The 23,439-nt window shown below is 33.8% G+C and overlaps 1 protein-coding gene across 1 annotated transcript; it reads left to right on the top strand.

The window, feature by feature from the left end:
* The first annotated feature begins 1,141 nt into the window (after nucleotides 1–1,141).
* Nucleotides 1,142–9,070, top strand: LOC133195476 (dystroglycan 1-like). The gene is made up of 4 exons (XM_061331329.1): nucleotides 1,142–1,181; nucleotides 5,259–5,448; nucleotides 6,084–6,276; nucleotides 7,278–9,070. The coding sequence occupies exons 2-4, from the start codon at nucleotides 5,260–5,262 to the stop codon at nucleotides 8,351–8,353; spliced, it is 1,458 nt and encodes a 485-aa protein (XP_061187313.1). The 5' UTR covers nucleotides 1,142–1,181; nucleotide 5,259; the 3' UTR covers nucleotides 8,354–9,070.
* The last annotated feature ends 14,369 nt before the right edge of the window (nucleotides 9,071–23,439 follow it).

The following is a 23,439-nucleotide window of genomic DNA, read 5'->3' as shown; positions in this document are numbered from 1 at the left end:
TGGTACCTATTCAATTGTTTGCGTTATGAAATAGTTCAACTCGATATTTCAACCTCAATTAAATCTTATGATTTACCAAAAAAAAAAAAAAAAAAAAAAAAAAAAATTAAATGTCAAAAAATAAATCTGTAGTGTATAGAGATATGCAGTCGATCAGGGATAGGGTAATTGAAAAAAAGTAATTGTAATTGAGTGTAATTACATTTTTCAAAAAAAAAAAAAAAGAAATTGTTAGTACTTTGTAATTGACCATTTTTTCAAATAGTTGTAAATGAATATCATGAATTACATTGAAAAAAATACCCTGTAAGTTCATTTACTTTTCAATTACATTTTGATTACTTTTCAGTTACATTTCAATTACTTTACAATAATACATATTAAAGAGGCACTTCTGTTTTACAAAATCTTGAGATATAAAAAAGTTTAAGATTTTGTAAAACAGAAGTGCCTCTTTGAATAAATTAAAATAACTGTAAAAAGGGACTGTGTTGGAAATATTTTCCTATCAAATACATATATGTATTATGTAAAGTAATTGAAATGTAATTGAAAAGTAATAGTTATATTGCATTAAACAAGTATTATTTATCAACATTTGCAATTTAAGGTGTTTAGCTTGCCTATCTGTAGCTGAAATAATTTGAGATTATTTTATGGTTGATTCATAAACCCTTGAAAACTCACTTTTAATTAATTTAATCAAGTCAATTAATTGATAAATGTGCATGTAGGACTAGGTCTTATGTTCATGAAACCCACAAACAATACAGACACCTGACATTATGTAATTCCCTCTACCTTAAATTTACATGTATTTTTCTTCAAGAGTTTTGAAAGTGAAACAAAAGTAATTGAAATGTATTAATTAAATTACATTCTAGTATTACAAGTAATTGAGAGTAATTCTTTACATTTGTAAAAATTAATGTAATAGTAATTGCAAGTAACTGGCAAAATTTCAATGTATTTGAAAGTATTTAATTACATTTCAAAGTAATTTACCCCAACCCTGCAGCCGATTTATCCGGAATTTAAAACTTTGTCCGTCAACATTTTACATTTAGTTACCCTTAATAATCTCCCGTTGTGAGCTGCTGATGCTGACAAAGAAACTTTTGTGAAGTTCCGTTTTTCAGCTCCTACAAACAGAACAGTAACACAGCATTCGATATACAGAAGTAAGTTGTAAACACTGCAAACACCTGAGTAAAAACAGCTGAAAAAAGCCTACTCACCTGCTCACGTTTGCATGTACTGATCATGTCTTAATGTTCGAGAATGCAATGAAAATCTCAAGCATATTGATTATCGAAAGGCAGATATAGGGTAGAAAATATGATAAACTGAGACTTATTTTTATTTCAATCTCATAAATGCCCAAGCTTGTATATATTTTAATTGGAAAATGCGTATTTTTCACTACGGAACAGAGATATTCACGGGTTCATTTTTAGAAGACATGTTGTGACCTTAATTTCTAGAAGAGTGGTTTTTAAAGATTTCATATTGATAGCTAATAGTTTTAAAAATGTTTTCATAATAATATATGTTCGTATGTGATAAAAAATCAGTAAATAATGATGGTAAGAACTTACCCGTTCAATTCAGATGTCGTACACAAATAAAAATACTGGAATGCTAATTTATGTGTAAAATTCAGTCAAGTTTTTAACAGTTACAATATATATTGTCCCATTTTGCATATATATCCCTTTTATAATGCATATTTACTTCTCAAACATATCATTTTCTCTGTAATTGACCTGACTTCAAACGTCAACTTTGAAAGTAAATATCTCCTTTTTAGGTCACCTGAGTCACTCAGGTGACGTATTGCTATCCGTTTTCGTCCGTCGTCGTCCGTCGTCTGTCGTGCGTTGTGCGTCGTGTGTTAACATTTGAACATTTTCAGCTTCTTCTCTGAAACCGCTGAACCAATTTCAGCCAGTTTTGGCATATAGCATCTATGTGTGAAGGGGAACAAAATTTGTGAATTTCACAGTCCCTGCCCCCCTGGGGCCTGAGGTGTGGGGCTAAAACCACCAAAATTAATGCAATCTTTAAAAATCTTCTTTACTCCTTGACAACAGGGGGTCAAACTGTTGGCATGATTGTAATAAGCATTGAGCCCTCTACCAAAATTGTGAAATTCATGGCCCCAGGGTCAGGGGTTCTGGTGCTAGGGCGGGGCTATATAGATCATATAGTGAAAGTGCATTATTTCTTTGAAAATCTTCTTCGCTACTCCTGGGTATTATTGAAACAAATTGAATACATAGTTATGATAAGCAAGGGTGACTCTACCAAAATTGTGAAATTCATTGCCCCAGGGTCAGGGGTTCTGGTGCTAGGGCGGGGCTATATAGATCATATAGTGAAAGTGCATTATTTCTTTGAAAATCTTCTTCTCTACTCCTGGGTATTATTGAAACATATTGAATACATAGTTATGATAAGCAAGGGTGACTCTACCAAAATTGTGAAATTCATGGCCCCAGGGTCAGGGGTTCTGGTGCTAGGGCGGGGCTATATAGAACAAATAGTGAAAGTGCATTATTTCTTTGAAAATCTTCTTCTCTACTCCTGGGTATTATTGAAACAAATTGAACACATAGTTATGATAAACAAGGGTGACTCTACCAAAATTGTGAAATCCATGGCCCCAGGGTCAAGGGTTCTGGTGAAAAGGTGGGGGGGGGGGGGCTCTATTGATTATATGGTGAGAAAGCAAAATTTCTTTGAAAATCTTCTTCTCTACTCCTGGTTATTATTTAAACAAATTGAATACATAGTTATGATTAGCAAGAGCGACTGTACCAAATTTGTGAAATTCATTGCCCCAGGGTAAGGGGTTCTGGTGCTAGGCAGGGCTATATAGATCATATTGTGAAGGTGCATTATTTCTTTGAAAATCCTCTTCTCTGCCCCTGGGTATTATTTAAACAAATTAGATACATAATTATGATACGCAAGGATGCCTCTTCCAAAATTATGAATTTCATGGCCCCAGGATCAAGGGTTCTGGTGAAAAGGGGGGGGGGGGGGCTCTATTAATTATATATTGAGAAAGCAAAATTTCTTTGAAAATCTTCTTCTCTACTCCTGAGTATTATTTAAACAAGTTAAATACATAGTTATGATAGGCCGACTCTACCAAATTTGTGATATTCATGGCCCCAGGGTCAAGGGTTCAAGTGAAAGTGGGGGGGGGGGGGGGGGGCTCTATCGATTATATAGTGAAAAAGCAAAATTTCTTTGAAAATCTTCTCTACTCCTGGTTATTATTTAAACAAATTGAATACATTGTCATGATAAGCAAGGATGCCTCTTCCAAAATTGTTAAATTCATGGCCCCAGGGACAGGGGTTCTGGTGCTAAGGTGGGGCTATATAGATCCTATAGTGAAGGTGAATTATTTCTTTGAGAATCTTCTTCTCTGCCCCTGAGTATTATTTAAATAAACTAAATACATTTTTATGATATGCAAGGATGCCTATTCCAAAATTGTGAATTTCAGGCTCCCAGGATCAAGGGTTCTGGTGAAAAGGGGGGGGGGGGCTCTATTGATTATATAGCGAAAAAGCAAAATTTCTTTGAAAATATTCTGGTTAAAAAGCAAAGAAGCTAAGTGTATAGTTATGATGAGCAAGAGTGCTTCTTCCAGAGTAGTGAATTTCATGACCCCCTGGGTCAGATTTGCTGGTGTAAGGGTGGGGCTCTTGATAATATAGTGAAAAGCATTAATTCTATTAAATAATCCTGTCTGCTCTTAGTGTTAAGCAGACAAACAAAGCGATTACTTATGATGAGCAAACTTCTGGTCCCAGGGTGAGAGGCTCTGGTGTTTCTTGGTGGGGGGGGGGGGGGGGTTCTGATAATATAGTGAATATAGTGAATCTGTAGTAAAAATCCATTATTTCTTTAAAAATCTCCTCTGCACCTGGGCATATCAGAGGCAAAAAGAGTAAAAGTTTTAATAAGGAAGGGTATTTTTACCAGATTTTTGAACATCTGGACCATTTGTTCAAGTGTTCTGGTCCTGGCCAGGGCCCTATTAATTTGTATTCTACTGAGAGGAGTTATTCCCCTTTGCCATTTACTTTTGATAATTAATCCTGTAAATAATGTACTTGAAAGGTTAATAGAATAGGAGAATTATGCAAGAATTGTTATTGTATAATACAAAAAGTACTTTCTTAGTTTTAATGATCAGGTAGACTTGTAAGTAGTAGATAAATAAAAATCAGACAAAAATAACTTGTCTTATGAAATGTTCATCAAAGACCAAGAGAGGCCAATGTAAGAGATTTCAACAAGGAATTAAAATATTACAGAAGCAGTGATAGTTTGTTAATATACTTTTGGTGAGAGTGATAAATGGGGAAGAGATTAGAACCTAATTTATGAACTGTTAATGAATACTAGACTAATTATTTTGTTGTTCCTGATCACCCTATTTTTCTTGCTTTTGGGCAACAAAGGTTCACCTTTTAGTTCATTTTATACTCTATGGATTCTCTAAATTGTTTTATGATACTCAGGTGACCGTTAAGGCCCTTGGGCCTCTTGTTTGCAAATAAAATCAAAAATCTGACAAATACGATCTCTTCCGAAGTCTTTTATTTAGCATTTCTGAGTACTGATATAATTGCCATACTTTCCAAAACTTTGCACAGACAGTTTTTGTAGACCCATCATTTTTGTCAAAAAATCGCCATTTTTTGTGCGTGTGCGCACGCGCCGACTCTATTTTCGGAGTCTTTTTCAGTCTCAATTTCTTACTTCCGGAAACGCTGTTTTTGGAGTTCATCTAGACTGGTCCTGGGACACTGTAAGATTATTTTAACTAGCACTTCAATCCTCTTCCTGGCCATGGTCAGAAATAAATTGCAGCATTTCCCTTTTGATAATGTGATAATACTGTTTTGGAGGCTAATTTGAATTTAATCATTGACAAATTAATTTAATATATTTTTATATGAAGAATATTCAGTTTTCCATCGAGAAGCATTTGTAACATTTTAGCGAACCAATGAAAAGATCTGTTTAAAATGAATTCATGTGAATATACAGGTAACTATATTACCACAGTAAGTTATAATTAATATGTTTACAAAAAAACAAAAAACAAAATTGTTCATCCCTGGTACTTTTATATAAACATGTTCTATGATATATCCTAAGAATTTACTTGTTTATGAAATTGGTACATGTAAATTAAACATATACTGTAAGATTCATTCTTTTTATTTCAGGATGAACCTCCATGTGGTTTTCATTGGTGTGTTTGGATGTGTATTAGTCATCGGTCTATCAGAAGCAGAACAGAAAACCATAATATTAACTCAGTCCAAGGCAGAGATTCATCTCACAGAATGGATTGAAAAAGATATTCAGCAGTTAAACTACTCCATACTGCTGCCTGAAGGATTCCAGACTGCTCTGGTAGTAAACACTCAATTGCCATGGGGAAAGATCAAACAAAAGTTCAATGTCTGACCAAAAAAAAAAATTCACTGTTTTCATCAAAAACCCTCCCTCCCCCCTCAAAACTAAATGTAATACTAAGTAAATGTTGACTGAAACTTGATTATTAAACAAATAATTGTATTTATTATATTTCGTTTGTTTATTCATAAAAGAATCATTTCAAATACCAATAGAATAAAGTATCATGCATGATATACACATTTTGTGTAATTATCAATGTGATATACACTATTTGTGTAATTATCAACTTTTATACTCTTTGTGTAATTATCAATGTGATATACACTTTTTGTGTAATTATCAATGTGATATCCACTTTTTGTGTAATTATCAATGTGATATATTACACTTTTTTGTGTAATTATCAATGCGATATACAATTTTGTGTAATTATCAATTCAGACAACAAAAACTTCTGGTGTCCTTGATAACCTCCTCCTAACTATTTAAATTTAGTTTTTAATCTGACATCAGTTCTTTGATCTTGTCCCTAAAAGTGTACTACTGAACAACAATACATTGAAACAAGTTGCACAACTGCTATTTTGATGTAATGTTAAATACAGAAAAAGATATATATAACTTTGTAGATAAATAGTTCAGACCCAGATGTAACTATAACAGAAGATGGACACATTGAGATTAAAGCACCCCATCCTGAGACACAGCATCTGATTATAGCCATACAGGACCTCCGGAATTCTACAAACCCCAACATCACCCAACTCTGTCCTACATTTTACACAGACATTAATCTCCATATCACACAGAGGAAAATTACAGGTACAAGCATGGCATTGTTGATGACAAAGGTGTAAATATTGCACATTTAGCAATGCAAGTGCCACTAACAAGTGAATTATATATAGTGTTAAGACTAAAATGCTTCTTGACAAACATTCTGCAATGTACAAAATTAACTCATATCCCAAAGCTTATTTACCCTAAATAGTCAGTGTCTTTTGTATACATGAACATTTCATTTATCTTGAGTACTAGCACATAGATTTTCAAAGATAAAAATGTTTCAGTTGAATAAATTTATTAAAATGATAAAAGTAGTGTTTATTTATTTTTTGCTTTTTAAAGTGAGTTATGCATATCCTCCTGAATTTTGCATAGCTTCAGTAACTGTCGATGTCCTAGTCACCTGATATTATGTACTAAAAGTTTTTGTTTGAAAATCCTAATGAGTTTCAACAAGGAAAGAAGGGTTGTTTTAAAAATGGCTCATTGAATGGCAATTTCCTGCTGAAAGTGATTAGCTGATAGGTTAGCATGATTAAGAATTATTATAAGCCTGTGTGAATATATCTTCATGAACTTGAGAAAGATTGAATTTTCATGATAAACATTTGCATAACTGCAGGATACACATATATGTACATTGTCATACAGAGAATTTGGTTTAGCAATAGTAGCCTACACACAGAGATTTTAGTGTGATTTGTATTTATTAATTCTTGTAGATCTGTCACAGTGTCTCTGCATGTTGCATGACAAGATTGGTTAGATGAAGGAATGGAAAAAGCACGTGTGTGAATGGTGATTTACTGGCATGATGTTGGCCCAAATGTACATGTATGAAACAGAAAACTCATCACCTCAACTAACGACTATGTAAGTAAGTGATGGAGCTAGTTTTAGTATTCCTTATACTTTTATTGTCAGACATTTCAAAAGATAATATGTCTTAGATTATTTGTGTGTGTTTCTCTTTTGCTCATCAATGTTACCTTCGAAATAAACAATTAAATAAATCACTCTCAATCTAAATGTTTTAGGGTTGTGTCAAGATCCACCAACTCTGAAGAAACCTATAGACTACATCTCTCTGACATTTGGCAAACTTTTTCACATGAAGCTGGATCCAGAATATTTCTTTGATGCAGAAGATGGAGACGCAAGACAGTTAACTGTTACCATGACAACAGGTTATGGTAATCCGTTACCTAGCAACCATTGGGTACAATATGATTCTACAGACCAGGTGATTTATGGCTTAGTTTTGAATGAGTCAGCTGTTAGGAATGAAGTATTACTGGTGGTGGCCGAGGATTCTTGTGGGCAGTCTACCCATGATGCAGTTGGAGTTGAGATATCTGGGAAGTTTAATGAAGAGTACGCCAGTACCAAGCATGGATTTCTGGTGCATTTTTCGGATGACCCCATTTGTCCAGTAAAAGATCTGAAAAACTTGTATGTTTTTGTCAAGGAACTTAAAATCTGGTTCAACAACAGCAGGGAAATATTTATTACTAAAAGAGAAAATTGTTCACTTGTATTGTTACTGGCAGAGGACAGAGATACACTTTCAGAGGATATGACTGCTGAAGCAAGAACAATTTTTGATGAGAAGGGAGAACTTATCAAAGAATTTTCATGCTTCTTTATGCCAGGGTTCAGGATTACAAAATTTGAACATTTCATGAAAAATCATTCATTACTGGAAGAAGACACTGATATTCCATTGATTCCATTTAAATCGGACATCAATCTTTGGTTTGAAATAGTGCTCCCTGTTATAATCATACTCTCTATCCTCCTTGTGTTGATAATCATTGTATATATATGTTGTACAAGGAAGAAGAAGTTGTACTTACTACACTCAGAGAAGCCCACTTTTCTGGAGGAGAGGAGACCTGTCATTTTTCAGACTGAGGTCCCAGTGGAGGACCCCTCCCTGTGTCCAAGGAACCCTACCATTTTGTCACATTATGATGAACTCCCTTCATCTGAGGTGGAACTGATCGATCAAAGGTCACTTCCTTCCACCCCTAACTACACCCCAACTAGTACCCAGCCACCTCCTGCCTATAGGGTACCCCCTCCCTACACCAATAATCACCAGTACTGGTAATGCTAACTCAATACCCAATCACCCCTGCCTATAGGATACCCCCTCTCTACACCAATTATGATCAGTACTAGTAATGCTAAGTCATTACCCAGTCTCCCCTTGCCTATAGGGTACCCCCTCCCTACACCAATAATCATCAGTACTGGTAATGCTACTTATACCCAGCCCTTTCCAAACCCATTGCCTATAAGGTACTCCTCTATACTGCAACAATTATCAGTTCTGATAATGCTAAATCAATACTCATCATAACCGTGGCATGGTAACACATTCATACATCATGAATTCCATATTTACACACTTCACATAGTGCCAAGGTACCAGACCCTTTAGGTTCTCCCTCCTGGTATCACAAATCACCACAACTTAAAATTTAAATGACAACTGATTATTTGTTCAATAATCCTTCAAGCTGAAGAAGGACCCCCTTCTGTATAGACCACTAAACAAGAGAATTGAAAATTTTCAGAGATGATATCTTACATCAGCCTTTAGAGTCATGCATGAGCCCTGTATTCATACTTTCCTGTGTTTATTCTTTCTTTCTGTGTCAAATGATATTTTACAGCAGTATTCTTCTTCATTCGTTGCATATGAATAATTATATGTCGACTGTTTGCCACCTATATTAAATAAATTTCATCAAACATTCCATCTGTCATATTCCTACTTTATTATACCCTGTTCCAAAGGAGTGGGGGTATACTGTTTTACCCCTGTGTGTTTGTCCGTCTGTGTGTGTGTCTGTTCGATTGTAACGTTTTTTCGTCGCAGTCTTCTCAGCAACTACTTGTCGAAAATGCTTGAAATTTAAGCAGTCTTTTTTTTGACATGCCATATGGTGGAATTCATTTTTTTTTTTTTAAAATCTGACTTCAACTTCTTGTTTTATATCCCTGTGTCTGTCCTTACCAAATTTCTGTCGCAGTTTTCTCAGCAACTACTTGCTTGAAATTTTGGCGCACTCTTTGTTTAGGAACGTGTGTATATTCACGAGAGCATATATTCAAATCAGAGTGGGGGTATTACGAGTGAGCGTTGGCTCACAGATTTCTTGTTAGCTCACTCGACTATAGACTCAAGTGAGCTTTTCTGATCAAATTTTTCTCCTGTCTTTTGGTAAAAGCTTCATAAAATTAATTGTTTACAAATAACACAGATATATACGTCCCTGTAAATAGTGTGCTCTTCTGCATTGGAGGTTATAGAGCTAGACATAAAGTTAGAAGACACTATATGTTATGATTATTATACATTATGATTATATATATATATTAGGGATGTCAAATCGGTCAATTTTTGATAATCGGATACTCGGACGTTTTTCCGATCGAGTACCCGGGTACTCGGTAAAAAAGTGTGTTAATTTTCTTGAGCCCGGTTAACCTCTGTTAAACCCCAAAGCTGTTTTTTTTTTTCACGTTTATAAATGTATATAAACAGTTGAGTCAAAGGGAAATGATTTTTTGGTACTAAATTTACTTACCAAATAAACACAAACGACAGAATTAATAAATCAAAAATTACAGATGGTTTACAGTTTTTGTTTAGGATCTATTTCATCAACACAAAAGGAAGACAATCTGTTATGCAGGTTTGTGGTGATTAGACTAGCGAAAGGGAAGGAACGGACGTTGTTGGGATCGCTAGTCTAATATCATTTCATATGTTGGTTGTTTCCCCCATATACACTAAACTTACGACGCAAACTGACTTTCAACATTTTTTTGAACTTTAGTTGTTTCTAAATATTTCTTCTTTTTTGATGTGGGTAGCGGCATTTCTAATGCATGTCCGATTTCGCTACCGTATATCAATTAAATAATTTAAAAAACGAGTTAAGATTATACACCATACTTAAACTATGTTCACTGAAAACAATCACTGAAGCCATCCAAAAATTAAGGACCAAAATAGGTGAGAACAGCTGTGTACCAGGTGATTGGTCACTAATTACTGTATATACACAGCCACAGGCGATAACGGGTGTTTTACAGGTGTAGATGACGACATGTCAATTACCGTATGCATATTTAAGTTATTGATAAGTTTTTGATAAAAATATGTACTTTGAAATAAGGAAAAAATACACTTCCGAGTAACCGAGTACGATTTTTAGTATTCGATACTCGGACGTTCGATCGAGTACCCGGTTAACCGGGTACTCGTTGACATCCCTAATATATATATATATATATATATATATATATATATATATATATATATATATATATATATATATATATATATATATATATATATATATACATGTATATATATATATATATATATATATATATATATATATATATATATATATATATATATTACATTGGTGAGATGGCCGTGTATAGGTCTGAACAAAAACAATGTAGTGTTAGTACCGCATTGGGCAGCGCTAAATAATTGAATGATTGAATGAATAAATAATGAATGAGAATAAAATACACGTCAATTAATTTAAAATGAATATAAAAAAAGTACGCCTCCACATTAAATATACTTTGATTGGAAGTTCTATGCTTTCTAAGATTTTTATTTCCCTTTACAAATTACATCTAGATGAAATATACCAAAACTAGAAATCTGACCAGTCAGCAAGGGCCCTGCCGAAGGGTAGAAATATAAGGGTGCAGATTAGTGAATGAGAATTTTACTTGGTTACAAAACTTTTAAAATATATGAAGAAGAATAAGCAACAGCAACTGTATTTATAAAATTTCAAGATAATTCCTAAATATCCAACAACCTGTAAATAGTATCCTTGTACTTACATAAGGCAGTAAAAACATTATATCTACAATAACTCAATTAAATGTATATTTAAAGAAGAATGAAGCATGAGTTTTCTAAAATGCCAGCCTTCAGTGAATGCAAATATCACACAGGCTTGACCTTAACTACAAAACAAACATCAGTTGCAGACAAAGGTGTTAATTAATCTTAAAGTGACAGAAAGATAACCCTCTAAATCTTTCTGCAACCAGCAAGATAATCAATCCAAGGGGATTAATTGTACTGCTCTCTCATCCTTTTCTTTTAAGTTTACAATAAGAATTTTTTAAGCAATGATAGAATGAGGTTATTATCAGAATACCTGTTAAAATAAATAGAATTCTTGAATTTACATAAGGCAGGGGAAAAAAAAGAACAAGAGGCCCAGGGGCCACATCGCTCACCTGAGCACTTTGGCTAGGAAAAAGCAGAAATCAATTCAGTATTGAAAAGTTTAAATATAAAAGTGTTGGGGGGGGGTATGATTTGAACAAGCTTTAATCTAAACTTCCTTAAGATGCTTTTGAATAAAAAAAAAATGACACATAATGGCTTTGCTGTTCATAAGATGAAAATTTTTATTGATATACCCTTTATATTCCCTTGTATAAATATGATCCCCTGTTATGGCCTTTCTATTCTGGGGGGGGGGGGGGGGGGGGGGAGGGCATAATTTTGAACAAATTTAAGTCTACATTAACTGAGGATGCTTTTGTATTGTTATGACCAATCATGCCTTTGTTGTTCTTGTGAAGATTTTAAAAGATTTTTCCTATGTAAAACTTTTTATCCCACCCTTCCCCGGGGGTCATGATTTGAACAAGCTTGAATCTACACTACCTGAGGATGCTTCCATATAAATATGTCTAATAATCATGACTTTTCTGTTCTTGAGAAAAAGATTTTTAAAGATTTCTTCCTATGTAAAACTTTGATCACCCATTGTGGCCCAACCCTACCCATGGGGTCATGATTTAAACAAACTTGGATCTACACTACCTGAGGATGCTTCCATATTAATATGATCAATCACAACTTTTCTGTTCTTGAGAAGAAGATTTTTAAAGATTTTTCCTAAGTATTCCTATGCAAAACTTTGAACACCCATTGTGGCCCCACCCTACCCCCCGGGTCTTGATTGGAACAATAGTGAATCTACACTACCTGAGGATGCTTCCATATAAATATGACCAATCATGGCTTTTATGTTCTTGAGAAGATTTTTAAAGATTTTTTCTATGTATTCCTATGTAAAACTTTGATCACCCATTGTGGCCCCATCCTATCCCTAGGGGTCATGATTTGAACAAACTTGAACCTGCAATACCTGAGGATGCTTCCATATAAATATGACCAATCAAGGCTTTGCTGTTCTTGAGAAAAAGATTTTTAAAGATTTTTCCTATGTATTCCTATGCAAAACTTTGATCCCAAATTATGGCCCCACCCTACCCCCGGGGGTCATGATTTGAACAAACTTAAATCTACACTACCTCACAATGATTCCACATAAGTTTCATACTTTCAAGCACAGTGGTTCTTGAGAAGAAGATTTTTAAATGATGCCATCAATTTTTCGCAAAATCATAATTATCTCCCCTTGGAAGAAGGCATGACCCTTCAATTGAACAAACTTGAATCCCCTTTACCCAAGGATACTTTGTAGCAAGTTTGGTTGAAATTGGCCCAGTGGTTCTTGAGAAGAAGATGAAAATGTGAAAAGTTTACAATGACGACAGACAACGGAAAAATTTCAATCAGAAAAACTCACTTGAGCCTTCGGCTCAGGTGAGCTAAAAATAAAAAAAAAAATAAAAAGATATCTTTATCTATATCTTTTTTTTTAGAATTCAATAAAATCATAACTCATTGTGTATTTTACCAAAATAAAGTATGAATATTATTTAAATCCACATTTCAGAGAATGTAAACATCATTCACAATTGATCTTAACTTTAAAACAAACTTCATTTGCAGACAGAGGTGTTAATTAATCTCAATGTGACAGATAAAGATAAATGCTTTGGATTTTCTTCAAGAGGAAAGTTAATTAATCCCAAGAGACTCATTGCAGCCTTTCATAGTTTACAATAGGAACTTTCTCAGCAGTTATCTCTCTTTGCCCATTCACTCTTATATAAAGTTAAGAAATCTACCCTACCACCCCAGCTCCAAACCGGATGACATAGAGAACCAAACTTAGCATCAAAATATGTCATACTGCCTATTCAGCCAACATACCAAATTTGAACTTAATTGGTCAACCCTTAAAAAGTTATTAGAAAAAAAAAGAAGAAAATTTGTGGACGGAAGAATGACAGACGGACAGACAGCTAGACAGAGTGATTACTATAGGGCACACGCAAATCCTTGCAGGGCCCTAATAAGTTGAAATTGTTCAGCTGTTCTAGAGAGAAAGCTGAAAATGGTAAAATTTAAATTAATGCATTCACAGAACGAAAATCCATACCAATGGCCTGCTCACGATTCATATACATGTATGTAGAAAAAAGAATCTATTTTTCAATGAAAACTCGATTGTATACAGTCCATCAATAAATGGACAAATTCAAACAATCATGTCACTTTTCAATATTTTAAATTTGGTTCGATTTTTCTATTTCAAATTTGTAAACATTCAAAGTAAGCAGACCTGCATGCAACAAGATTATAGTGTAATTCAATAAACTGAAAAAATGACAATATCCAAACCTACATACAAAATCATTGCATAGCTTTTATCAGTTTATACAAAAGTGTTCCAAATAACATTCTTTGAGTAATAGCCATAATTCAAAGAATGTTGTTTTCAGGCCTCAGTACAGTTGCTTTAGTATCTTGCACATCTATGGATCTTTTCACAAGAAAAATACGTTCAAGGCAATTTTCCAGAAAGTATCAAAGCTATAGTGTATGTCACAAAAAATCTTAAATTTCAATCACATATTATATATGCATGATGTATTCTGAAGGAAAAAAAGCTTCCTAAGGAAAGTCAATTTCTTAATTATACAAAGAAATTACATAATATTCCAATTTTAATTTTGGTTTTATGATTCCTTGTGGAAAGAACCACTGATATTACGGTCTTTACCATATTTATCTGAGTTTCCATTTTAAAAGAACAACTACTAACATTGTATATCTTACTCTTTTAAAGTGATTTTTTCCCCAGGAAAGCCCTCAATTAGTCAAATTTTTTTATGCTTTTCAAAATTGGTTAAAATCAGTACAGCTCTTTCAGAAATGATACTGCAAATGTTCAAAAGTAATTGGAACATGTATTTAGTGTTAAATTGAATCCTCTAAACACAAAAAATTAAAATTCTAACAGTGGCTCCAAAATTATGGTTTTAAAATCCAACAACCCAATGTCCTGTATTTTGACAAGAATCAGTTTTTGTAAATACCATATCCAACATATAAAATCATTCTGGTTTGATTATGAGTTCAATATAGTTTCAAGTTATTCAAGTATTTCATACAGGTAATAATTTTAATTCGAAGCATCCTTTGTTTCAGGCTATAATATTTTCTTTTTAATTTCTTGGACATCTGACATGACTTCTTGCACATTTGACATAACTGTCTTCACCATTTCCAGTTGACATTCCATTTTGATCTTTTCTATTTCAGCATCTTCCTGTTCTTCTTTTAAAGTCAGTTTTTGAATGTAATTAAGTTTATCCAAGTACTTCTTTCCAGTGAAGGATTCCAATCTCTGGCAGATATCTGACATGGTTGACCAGGTGTCCTCGAATTCTGTCTGCGGGGTGGAGGCTGAGCTTACATGAGCAGTCAAATTCTTTCGAATCAATCTTATTCTCTCGACATCATCTCCCACCCTTATCTCTCCTGCTGCAGGCATACTGTTCCCTCCCCATTTTCCTTTTGTTGGCTTAGGAATCTTTGAACAAACGTTTCTGATCAACATGTAGATTAATGAAATATCAAAATTCTTGTATCCAGAATTTGTAGCTTTTTTCAAGAGATCTTCTTGATCTGAGCGTAGTGTTTTATAAATTGGAGAGGTTTTCACTTTGTTATAAACAAGGGAAGGGGGCACCTCTAACTCAAGCATGTCTCTGCATGCCTGATTTAATACATCATTTGTTGCCATTCCAAGTTTTGCAAACCTAGATCGGCCCATCAGCATTTGTCCAGAGCTAGAAATGTTCGCCTTTCTCTGAAACAAGATTAACATAAGAAATAAGTGGAATTAACACCCTATTTTGAGTCTTTTTGCATTTACTCTACCAATATGTAAATGAAGTGAATCCAAAACATTTTTACAGGCAATAGCAAGACCTACATATACATGATTTTATTAGGTACAATGTTTGTACAAAAGTAATGCCTTTGTGTCATGAATCAAATTGTAGCAACAAAACATTAGTGTCACTCTTCAGAATTTGACATTTACCCTGAGTTGTTTTTATTAGGGCTTTGTATTGAGCAAAAAGTTTCGATACAATATTTTATAAAGCGATATACCATATATTTGGATTCTTTAACATGTCTGTCAAAAAGTCTTGTAAATCATATGCATTTAATGCAGTTTTTATAAAATTTATGCATTAAATGTATGTTATCAGTTTACAACAATTAGAGCATTGTCCATGTGAAATTAAAAGATTTCTCTGGTAAATATTGTGAGGACATGCAGAATTGTAACAATATATTTAATTTGCCTCATTCTGTAAATGAAAGACCAACCAAATATGCCCTCAGACCTGATTTATATTGAGGCCAAGTTTTAGAATAATTGGTTTCACAAGTATATTTGCAGTTGGATACTATGTGAGATTGTATGAACTACACTTCAGTCTGAAACTTGGAACAAGGGTACAATAATTTCCTATAAAGTTTTGTAAAACGTTTTTCACTTGTAATTATATGATCAGTTTGTCAAACAGATGTCCTAAGAAAAAAGGAAAATATTCAAAGATGTAATGAATATTCAATACAAGTCCAGCTTTCCCCACCCTTGGGCCTGGACCAGGGAGATTAGGGCCATGATTTTCACTTTACGTGTATTTTGGAAATAGGTTCATTGTTTATTACGATCATGACAACAATTTGACTGATAGACAGATAGCTGAACAAATAGACAGACAACAAGGTGATTCCTATATACCCCAATAAACTTTATTTGTGGAGGGAGCATGTATAACGATAGGGAATAATTACCTTTTCCCAGAAACCCAGAGTTCTTTGTACATTTATCACATGTTTCTCCTGAAGTCGACACTTGCACTGTGTTTCTTCAGCTTTGATTTTGGACAGCTCGCTTACAAGAGTGAAAGATAGATCATTCTCACAACAAATAATGTTTTGACATTTGAATCCTTTATGGAATATTTTTTTGCTAAGAAATGTTTTCGTCAATTTTTCTATGGCATTTTCAATGGAGTCTCCAATCTCATTTGATACCTCTTTATTTACTGCTAACCGTCTGAGTCGTAATACTTGTAACTGAATATCATCATTACATATGCCAACAACAACAGTGTGTTCTTCGTGATCAAACACTGCTGCTGTTTGATAAAGACATAGATTTCCTTCTTTATCTCCGTCTACTGAAACACTCCATCTCAGAAAACTTATGCAATACGCTACCAGTCTGTAGAACACAAACATGGCAAAGGAAGTGAATCGGAAGCACAAAATGGATGAGCATTCCCATTTATCTTCAGAGAAGTCAGCTTTAAACTGCTTTTTATTCATACATGGAACATACCATGACATGCCACCTTCTGATACAGCCTCAAAAGACTCCAAAGGTACCAGCATTTGAAGTTTCTCCATATACGACATAATTTCACTTTTATGTTTCAAATATGAAGGTTCATCTTTCCACAGTGCATCTACCACTTTATCTTCAAGTTCCCCTGTTTTGTTGAAGGATTTCCATTCTTGAATCAATCTTCGTTTGCAGTCTTTATTAATATGATTTTCATCAGCAATGATCTTGCTGAAAGCATTAGCAAACCACTGAATGTCAAGTACTGTATGTTCCCTCAACTTTTCTTCTTCAAAATACAACAAAAGGCCATTGTCATGGAAACACTTTAAAAATCTTGACATTTCCTCATCACTTTTAATTTGGTATTCATGGGGAAGAGATGAGTTGAGCTTCCAAATTTCACCCAGAGATAAAACCTTCCAGGCTCCTTCATACAATAACTGCTCCATTAAAGCCCATGAAGAAGGCAATTCAATTTTTGTATTGATCTCATCTGTAAATAGTTTGACTATGGACTTTTTCATTGACTCCAGCATTTCCGTTGTTTTTTCATTTAGTTCCAGTAGACCCACTGCATATTCCCGATCATTCAGAGACTCACTTAACCAATCTCTGTCCTCACCTGGTATTGCTTTCCAAAACTCCTCAAAATACTTTTCTACTTCCTAAAGAGGATAACAATTTGAAAGTAGAAGCGTAAATAAATAAATGAGTGCTATGGTGTGGTGTGGTGTACTGTTCTGTAGCTTTTAAATTGCTCAAAATCTGGAGTGATGTGAATTAAAGTTGGCACAAGTACCTATTTTTGAATAGATGGCATGTTCGAGGTCACATTTACAAAATTGCAAAGAGGCATTTTAATAAAATATGCAGTGGAGTGAAATATTTTGTGAGCTTTATCACATTACCTCTAGTTTAAAAAAAGTCTATCCAAAATTAATTCAAGTCATACCCAGAGCAGACATGCTTGAATGTTTTTATCTAGGAATGTGCACCATCAGAAATTTTTTTTTAGTGCGAGTCTTTGGTTTACTTATAGATAACATTTGTTGGAGTGACCCATCTTTGATTACGTGAACCTATGTTTTTTCCTAGCTTCACAATGACAATAATTACTAGGTCTACAGACATACCGGATTTTGAGCAATTTAAAAGCTACAGAATAGTACACCACATCACACCATAGCACTCATTTATATTTATTCATATATATTTATTATATATTTTATACATGCCAAAATGACTTTGGTTTAAAAAAATTACTGGTCATAAGTAATCTTTGAGTGAAAGAAAGACATCTAATGTTTCTCCATAAGAAAATTATAGACCTGTCATGAATTTTAAATTTTTCTGCCAGTGACCTTGAACTTGTCACAATGACCATGTGTCAAGGTCCTGACCTGTACTAAGTATGATCTTCTAAAGATTTCCTCCTACCAAGTTAAAGCCCAGACAAGTTTTTAATACTTTTTTTCAGCCAGTGACCTTGAACTTCCCAAATGACATTGCGTCATGGCCCTCTCACCGTCAGGTCATTAACAATTATTTTACCAAGTATGAGCTTCCATTGATTCTCCGTTGCAGAGTTAAAGATCGCACAAGAATTTTATACTTTTTCTGCCAGTGACCTTAAACTTGCAGGAATGACCTTGTTTCAAGGTCATCACACACTCTCAGGTCATGAACAATCTTTGTACCAAGTATGAATTTCCAATGATTCTCCATTACCAAGTTATAGCCCGAGCTCATTTCCCATTCTTTTTCTGCCAGTGACCTTGTATTTGCTGAAATGACCTTTGGACAAGTCATAGACAGATTTTATACCAATTATGAGCCAAAAATTTATAGTTTTTGCCAGTGAACTTGAAGTTGCTAAATTACCTTAAGTCAAGATAATGACAGCCTCATGTCATAAACAATCTTTGAACCATGCAAGAATTTCCATTGATTCTCCATTACAAAGTTATAGCCCAGACAAGAATATTATATTTTTTCTCCAAGTGACCTTGAACTTGCCAGAATGACCTTGGGTCAAGGTCAAGACCTAGCAAATGTCAGAAGCAATCTTTGTACCAAGAATGATCTTCAAATGATTCTCTATTACAAACTTATAGCCCGGACAAGATTGCATGGACAGACGGACAATGTTATTTCTTCATATCACCAAAACTTTATTTATCCTGGATATAAAAGAATTAACAGTTTAATAACCATTGCAAGAAAAATGTAGGGTCAGATGCACCATTTGAAGCAGGTGTATAGTTAAATCTATTCCTAGATGCATCAGTCATGCACGTTTTTTCAAGTTATGTTTATTATTGCTTTGTAAAGGACCTGCTCAAAAAAAACCCCAAAAACATTAACTTGTATTGTAAGTCAGATAAAGCGTCAAATGAAATCTAGTAGTGTGCATACCTAAATACATCATCCATGCAAGTTTGTTCAGGTAGACTAATTAATTAGGAATGGATTTGCTTCAAAACCTGTAACCTGGTCACAGAAAATGTACATCAAATCCAGCATCTAAAGGAAGTCTGGTAGTGTGCATCCTTGCATTACTCATGCAAGTTTCTAAAAGGCTTTATAGTTACTTGAGGAATTTTTTTTTAATTAAGAGAGTGTTTTTGATGTGTAAATAAAACAGATTTGTCACATAGCCATATGCCTATATGCAAGTCTGTGTGATTTACAGACAAATTATATTCACATAAGAAAAAACATTCCTTAGGTGTCCAAAGTTTAATTAAACAATAATAAAATGCTTTCTTTGGTTGTTAGTATGGGAATTAATGTCGCAGCTGTTGCAGAAAAAATGCATAGCCCGCATAAGCGGGTTATGTGAATTTTTTTCTGCAATAGCTGCGACATTAATTCCCGTACTAACAAACAAAGAAAGACATTTTATTGTTTATATTTATATCTTTATAAAAAATTCAAAGTAAATTAAATAATTATGTTAAATATTGTATTGTAGATGTGTATGTCATTGTAGGCATAATTGATAGAACAGCCATTGCTTAAGAAATCTATGCTGGTGGCTTGCTTAGTGTTGTTTATGGACTGATTAACGGCAATGGTTTTTAAAAGAAATAAAGGAAATAATATTCAGTGGATGTATATTTTATGATTAACGTCATCCACGAGCATAGGTTTCAGAAAAATTGACACTATCATAAAACAATCAAATTGGTATTTCTTAAGTTTGCATTATGCTTTGCTTTTACTTTTTAGTAAAAACAAAAATGCATTCCATAGGAGTAGACAACATTTAGGCCCTTATGAGGTATAATTTAGATGGATCTCTAATTTATACTGACAGATTTACTAAAAATGATCATTAAAGAGTAAGCCTACATGATGCACATTGTCAAATATAATTACAGTATTTGAATCATGTAAATGAGTAAATACTGATTTATTTGAAATTTTGGTTTGTTTGATTTTTCCTCCCACCCTCATACTCTGGTTTTGAAGTTAATTTCAGCCAGCCTTATATTTCACTTTAAAATGTTTAAAAACAGCAAAAATATATACGGCAGCTGCCCTATATCGTTATATGTTCATAACCTGCATCTGATTAGTCTCATTGTGATGTCAATTTTGTACCAGTTTCTCCATTTATATGTATATGCGTGACTATACACAAAAATGGCATTCAAATTCTAGTTCATTTATTAGAAAAACACACTAAATGTAAATATTCAGGAATAGGCCTTTTTAAAAGCTCTAACATGGTCATTTACCTGGAAAATGAGAGTAAGATCCAGATCAGAAGCAAATCTGGTATTGTTCACACCTTAATGCTTTGTTCATAGACAAATTGACAGACAGAAGGATGCCAGACAATTCATGATCAGGAAAAGTTCTCTTCATACGAACAAGCATACCTTGTCTTGAAATTTGTTATAAAAATCTAGAACTTAATATATACAAAATACACTTAAAAAGAAACCCTGTGACGGTACATATTGTCGTTTTGTACATATTGTCGCCGGCGACAATATGTACCTACCCTCACGGCACATACAGTCGTCCATTGGTACATATTGTCACCGGCGACAATATGTACCGAGACAAGCCTTATTTTCCTCCTGCATAATGGACGACAAAATGTTCAGTCAAGCATGAGCACATAGTGTCGACGGCGACAATAGGTACAGTCAAGGTCGGCATATATTGTCAATATATTGTTTTGACGAATATTTTCTTGAGAAAGGAAAGAGATATTGTAGAGAGAAAACTTTCTGGTCAGAAAATTGTGTCCAGGATTGATGTACTTTACCATGATATGTCAAAGATTCTTGTACTATATACTTGGAGATTGAATATCAGTCTATGCGAAAGTCACCGGACCGTCGGTTTTTACCGGTAAAATTTGGTTCGGGTCGGTAAAAAAATTCAGGATACAGGACCGATTGTCCGATGAAAAATTAGGGCCTAAAAATCTGAATTAACAGGTACATATGGTCTTATTGTCTACACATATCCTTTATTTGATCCATTTGATTTAGCAGTAAAACACGTTTATTTCTAACTCGAATTTCCTCTGTCATGGAATATAGATCTATAGATAGCTCATACGTAGATTCAGTTGGGCAAAATTATTTTTATTATTAGGCAAGAGAAACCGTAATGAGTTACTTCAGGAAATAAATAAATATATTTAAAGTGCATTTTAAGTTAAAAAGAATTCTTTGACAATGTGTATTTATTTCATTTGTATGTGTCAAATAGCCAGAAAAAGAGAAAATTGTATTGCATTGTATGTTACCTTTTAAAAAGGAAAATTATTAATAGTAAGCTTGTTCATTTCAATAAAATTATTATTTTTTTATAATAATCTCAAATCTGGATCTATTTGAGGTTCAATTTAACAGTGAGAACCCCTCTTCTTTTTTCAATCTGTATCATAATGATGTATGATTGAATTTAAAGAAAAAAGGTCGGTCTGGTAAGTAAATGTTTGGTCTGGTAAAACAAATATTTTTACCAGACATTATGTCCTGTAAAAATTTTAGACTTTCGCATAGACTGGAATATATGCATTCATTTAGTTTTTTTGTTCATTAGTAATGATTATTTGGAAATCTTTTTTTTTTTTTTTTTTGCATTATTCTCATATACAATCATGTGCCGATATAATTGGTGTTGGGGTTGATACTTTTAGATCACCTGAACTGGAAATTCAAGTGAGCTTTTCTGATCACATTTCCTATGACTGTCCTTCTGTCTGTATCCTTTTTACAATTTCAGCTTCTTCTCAAGAACTACGGGGTTAATTTCAACCAATCTTGCCACAAAGCATCCGTGGATAAGGGGGATTCGAGTTTGTTCAAATGAAGGACCAAGCGCTCTTTCAAGAGAAGTAGATAAGAATTAGTGATAATTTAATGACATCTTTTAAAAATCTTCTCAAGAAAAAAAAAAAAACCACGGTGTCAGAAAAGTTGAAACTTACGTGAAAGCTTCATTATGAAGTGTAGATTCAGTTTTATTCAGATCATGTCCATCGGGGAAAGGTGATCAAAGTTTTTCATACAATATTTAAAAAAAAAAATCTTTCAAAATCTTTTTTTCAAGAACTACTGGGTCAGAAGAGATGATACTTATATGAAAGCCATTAAATAGCGTATGTTCAATTTTGTTGTGCTAGGTTGCACGAAAAAGATTCCTCTCTGCTCCACGACCCTGAGTGCCAAGTATAGGCACCATTTTGTAATTTCTGGATCCACCACTGAGACACAGCAGTAAACCCATGATTAATAATGTTGATATGGAAGCATCCTCAGGTAGCGCAGTCTCACGTATCTTTAAATCAAACCGGGCCTAGGGTGGGTCCACAATGGGCGATCAAAGTTTTACATAGGAATATATGGGAAAATTCTTTAAAATTTTTTTTTCTTAAAAACAGTAAAGCAATTATTAGGCCAAAATAAAAAATACCTTTGTTTCCCCTAACGCGAACGACCCAATTAAAACGTGCCGACTGGAAAGTTTTTTTCATAAGATTATTCCAATATTTTTTTTTTATGTTTTTCAACTTTTATTAAATAGAATTCCATCAAAATCAGTTTTTATCAGAACGACTGATTTTGTTCTGTGATTTTCAAGCGTTTGTTGGAAACAAAATCGCGCTCACAACATGTCTTGGTCACAGAGGGTTAGTTCATGTTTAAAAAAAAAAAGACGACGTATCAACCTTATGCCTTTAGCACTCTTGAAACACTGTTAATAAAATAAAATATACAATGACCTATTAAGCGTGTTTCGGTTGTATTTATACCCAAGTCAAAGTGGAAGGCAGTTCATTGGCAGTTTTTTAACCTTCACAGTTCAATGCTGAAGTAGTTTTTAGACAGTTTACTAGCCTTCTCCTCTGTTGTTGGCTGAAGGTTTTTGCATGCTAGTCATTAGACAGTTTTTATTAGCAGTCCACCATTTAAGCAGTTGCTAGGCAGTTCATTAGCAGTATCTTAGCAGTTGCTAAGCAGTATCTAAGCAGTCAATAGGAAGGTTGAGGTGAACTGCTTAAAAACTGCTAAGCAACTGCTATAGGCAGTTTCCT

The sequence above is a fragment of the Saccostrea echinata genome, unplaced genomic scaffold (assembly GCF_033153115.1).
Source record: "Saccostrea echinata isolate AGI-Se365-2 ecotype Australia unplaced genomic scaffold, CSIRO_AGI_Sech_v1 ptg000029l, whole genome shotgun sequence".
NCBI classification, from domain to species: domain Eukaryota; kingdom Metazoa; phylum Mollusca; class Bivalvia; order Ostreida; family Ostreidae; genus Saccostrea; species Saccostrea echinata.
This window is presented reverse-complemented; position numbering and strand designations above follow the sequence as displayed.

Bases quoted from the DNA above. Each gene is read 5' to 3' on its own strand.
- LOC133195476 (XM_061331329.1), top strand. From the start codon at position 5,260: ATGAACCTCCATGTGGTTTTCATTGGTGTGTTTGGATGTGTATTAGTC. The intron at 5,449-6,083 runs GTAGTAAACACT...ATAACTTTGTAG, and splicing joins AAGGATTCCAGACTGCTCTG to ATAAATAGTTCAGACCCAGA. The intron at 6,277-7,277 runs GTACAAGCATGG...TAAATGTTTTAG, and splicing joins CACACAGAGGAAAATTACAG to GGTTGTGTCAAGATCCACCA.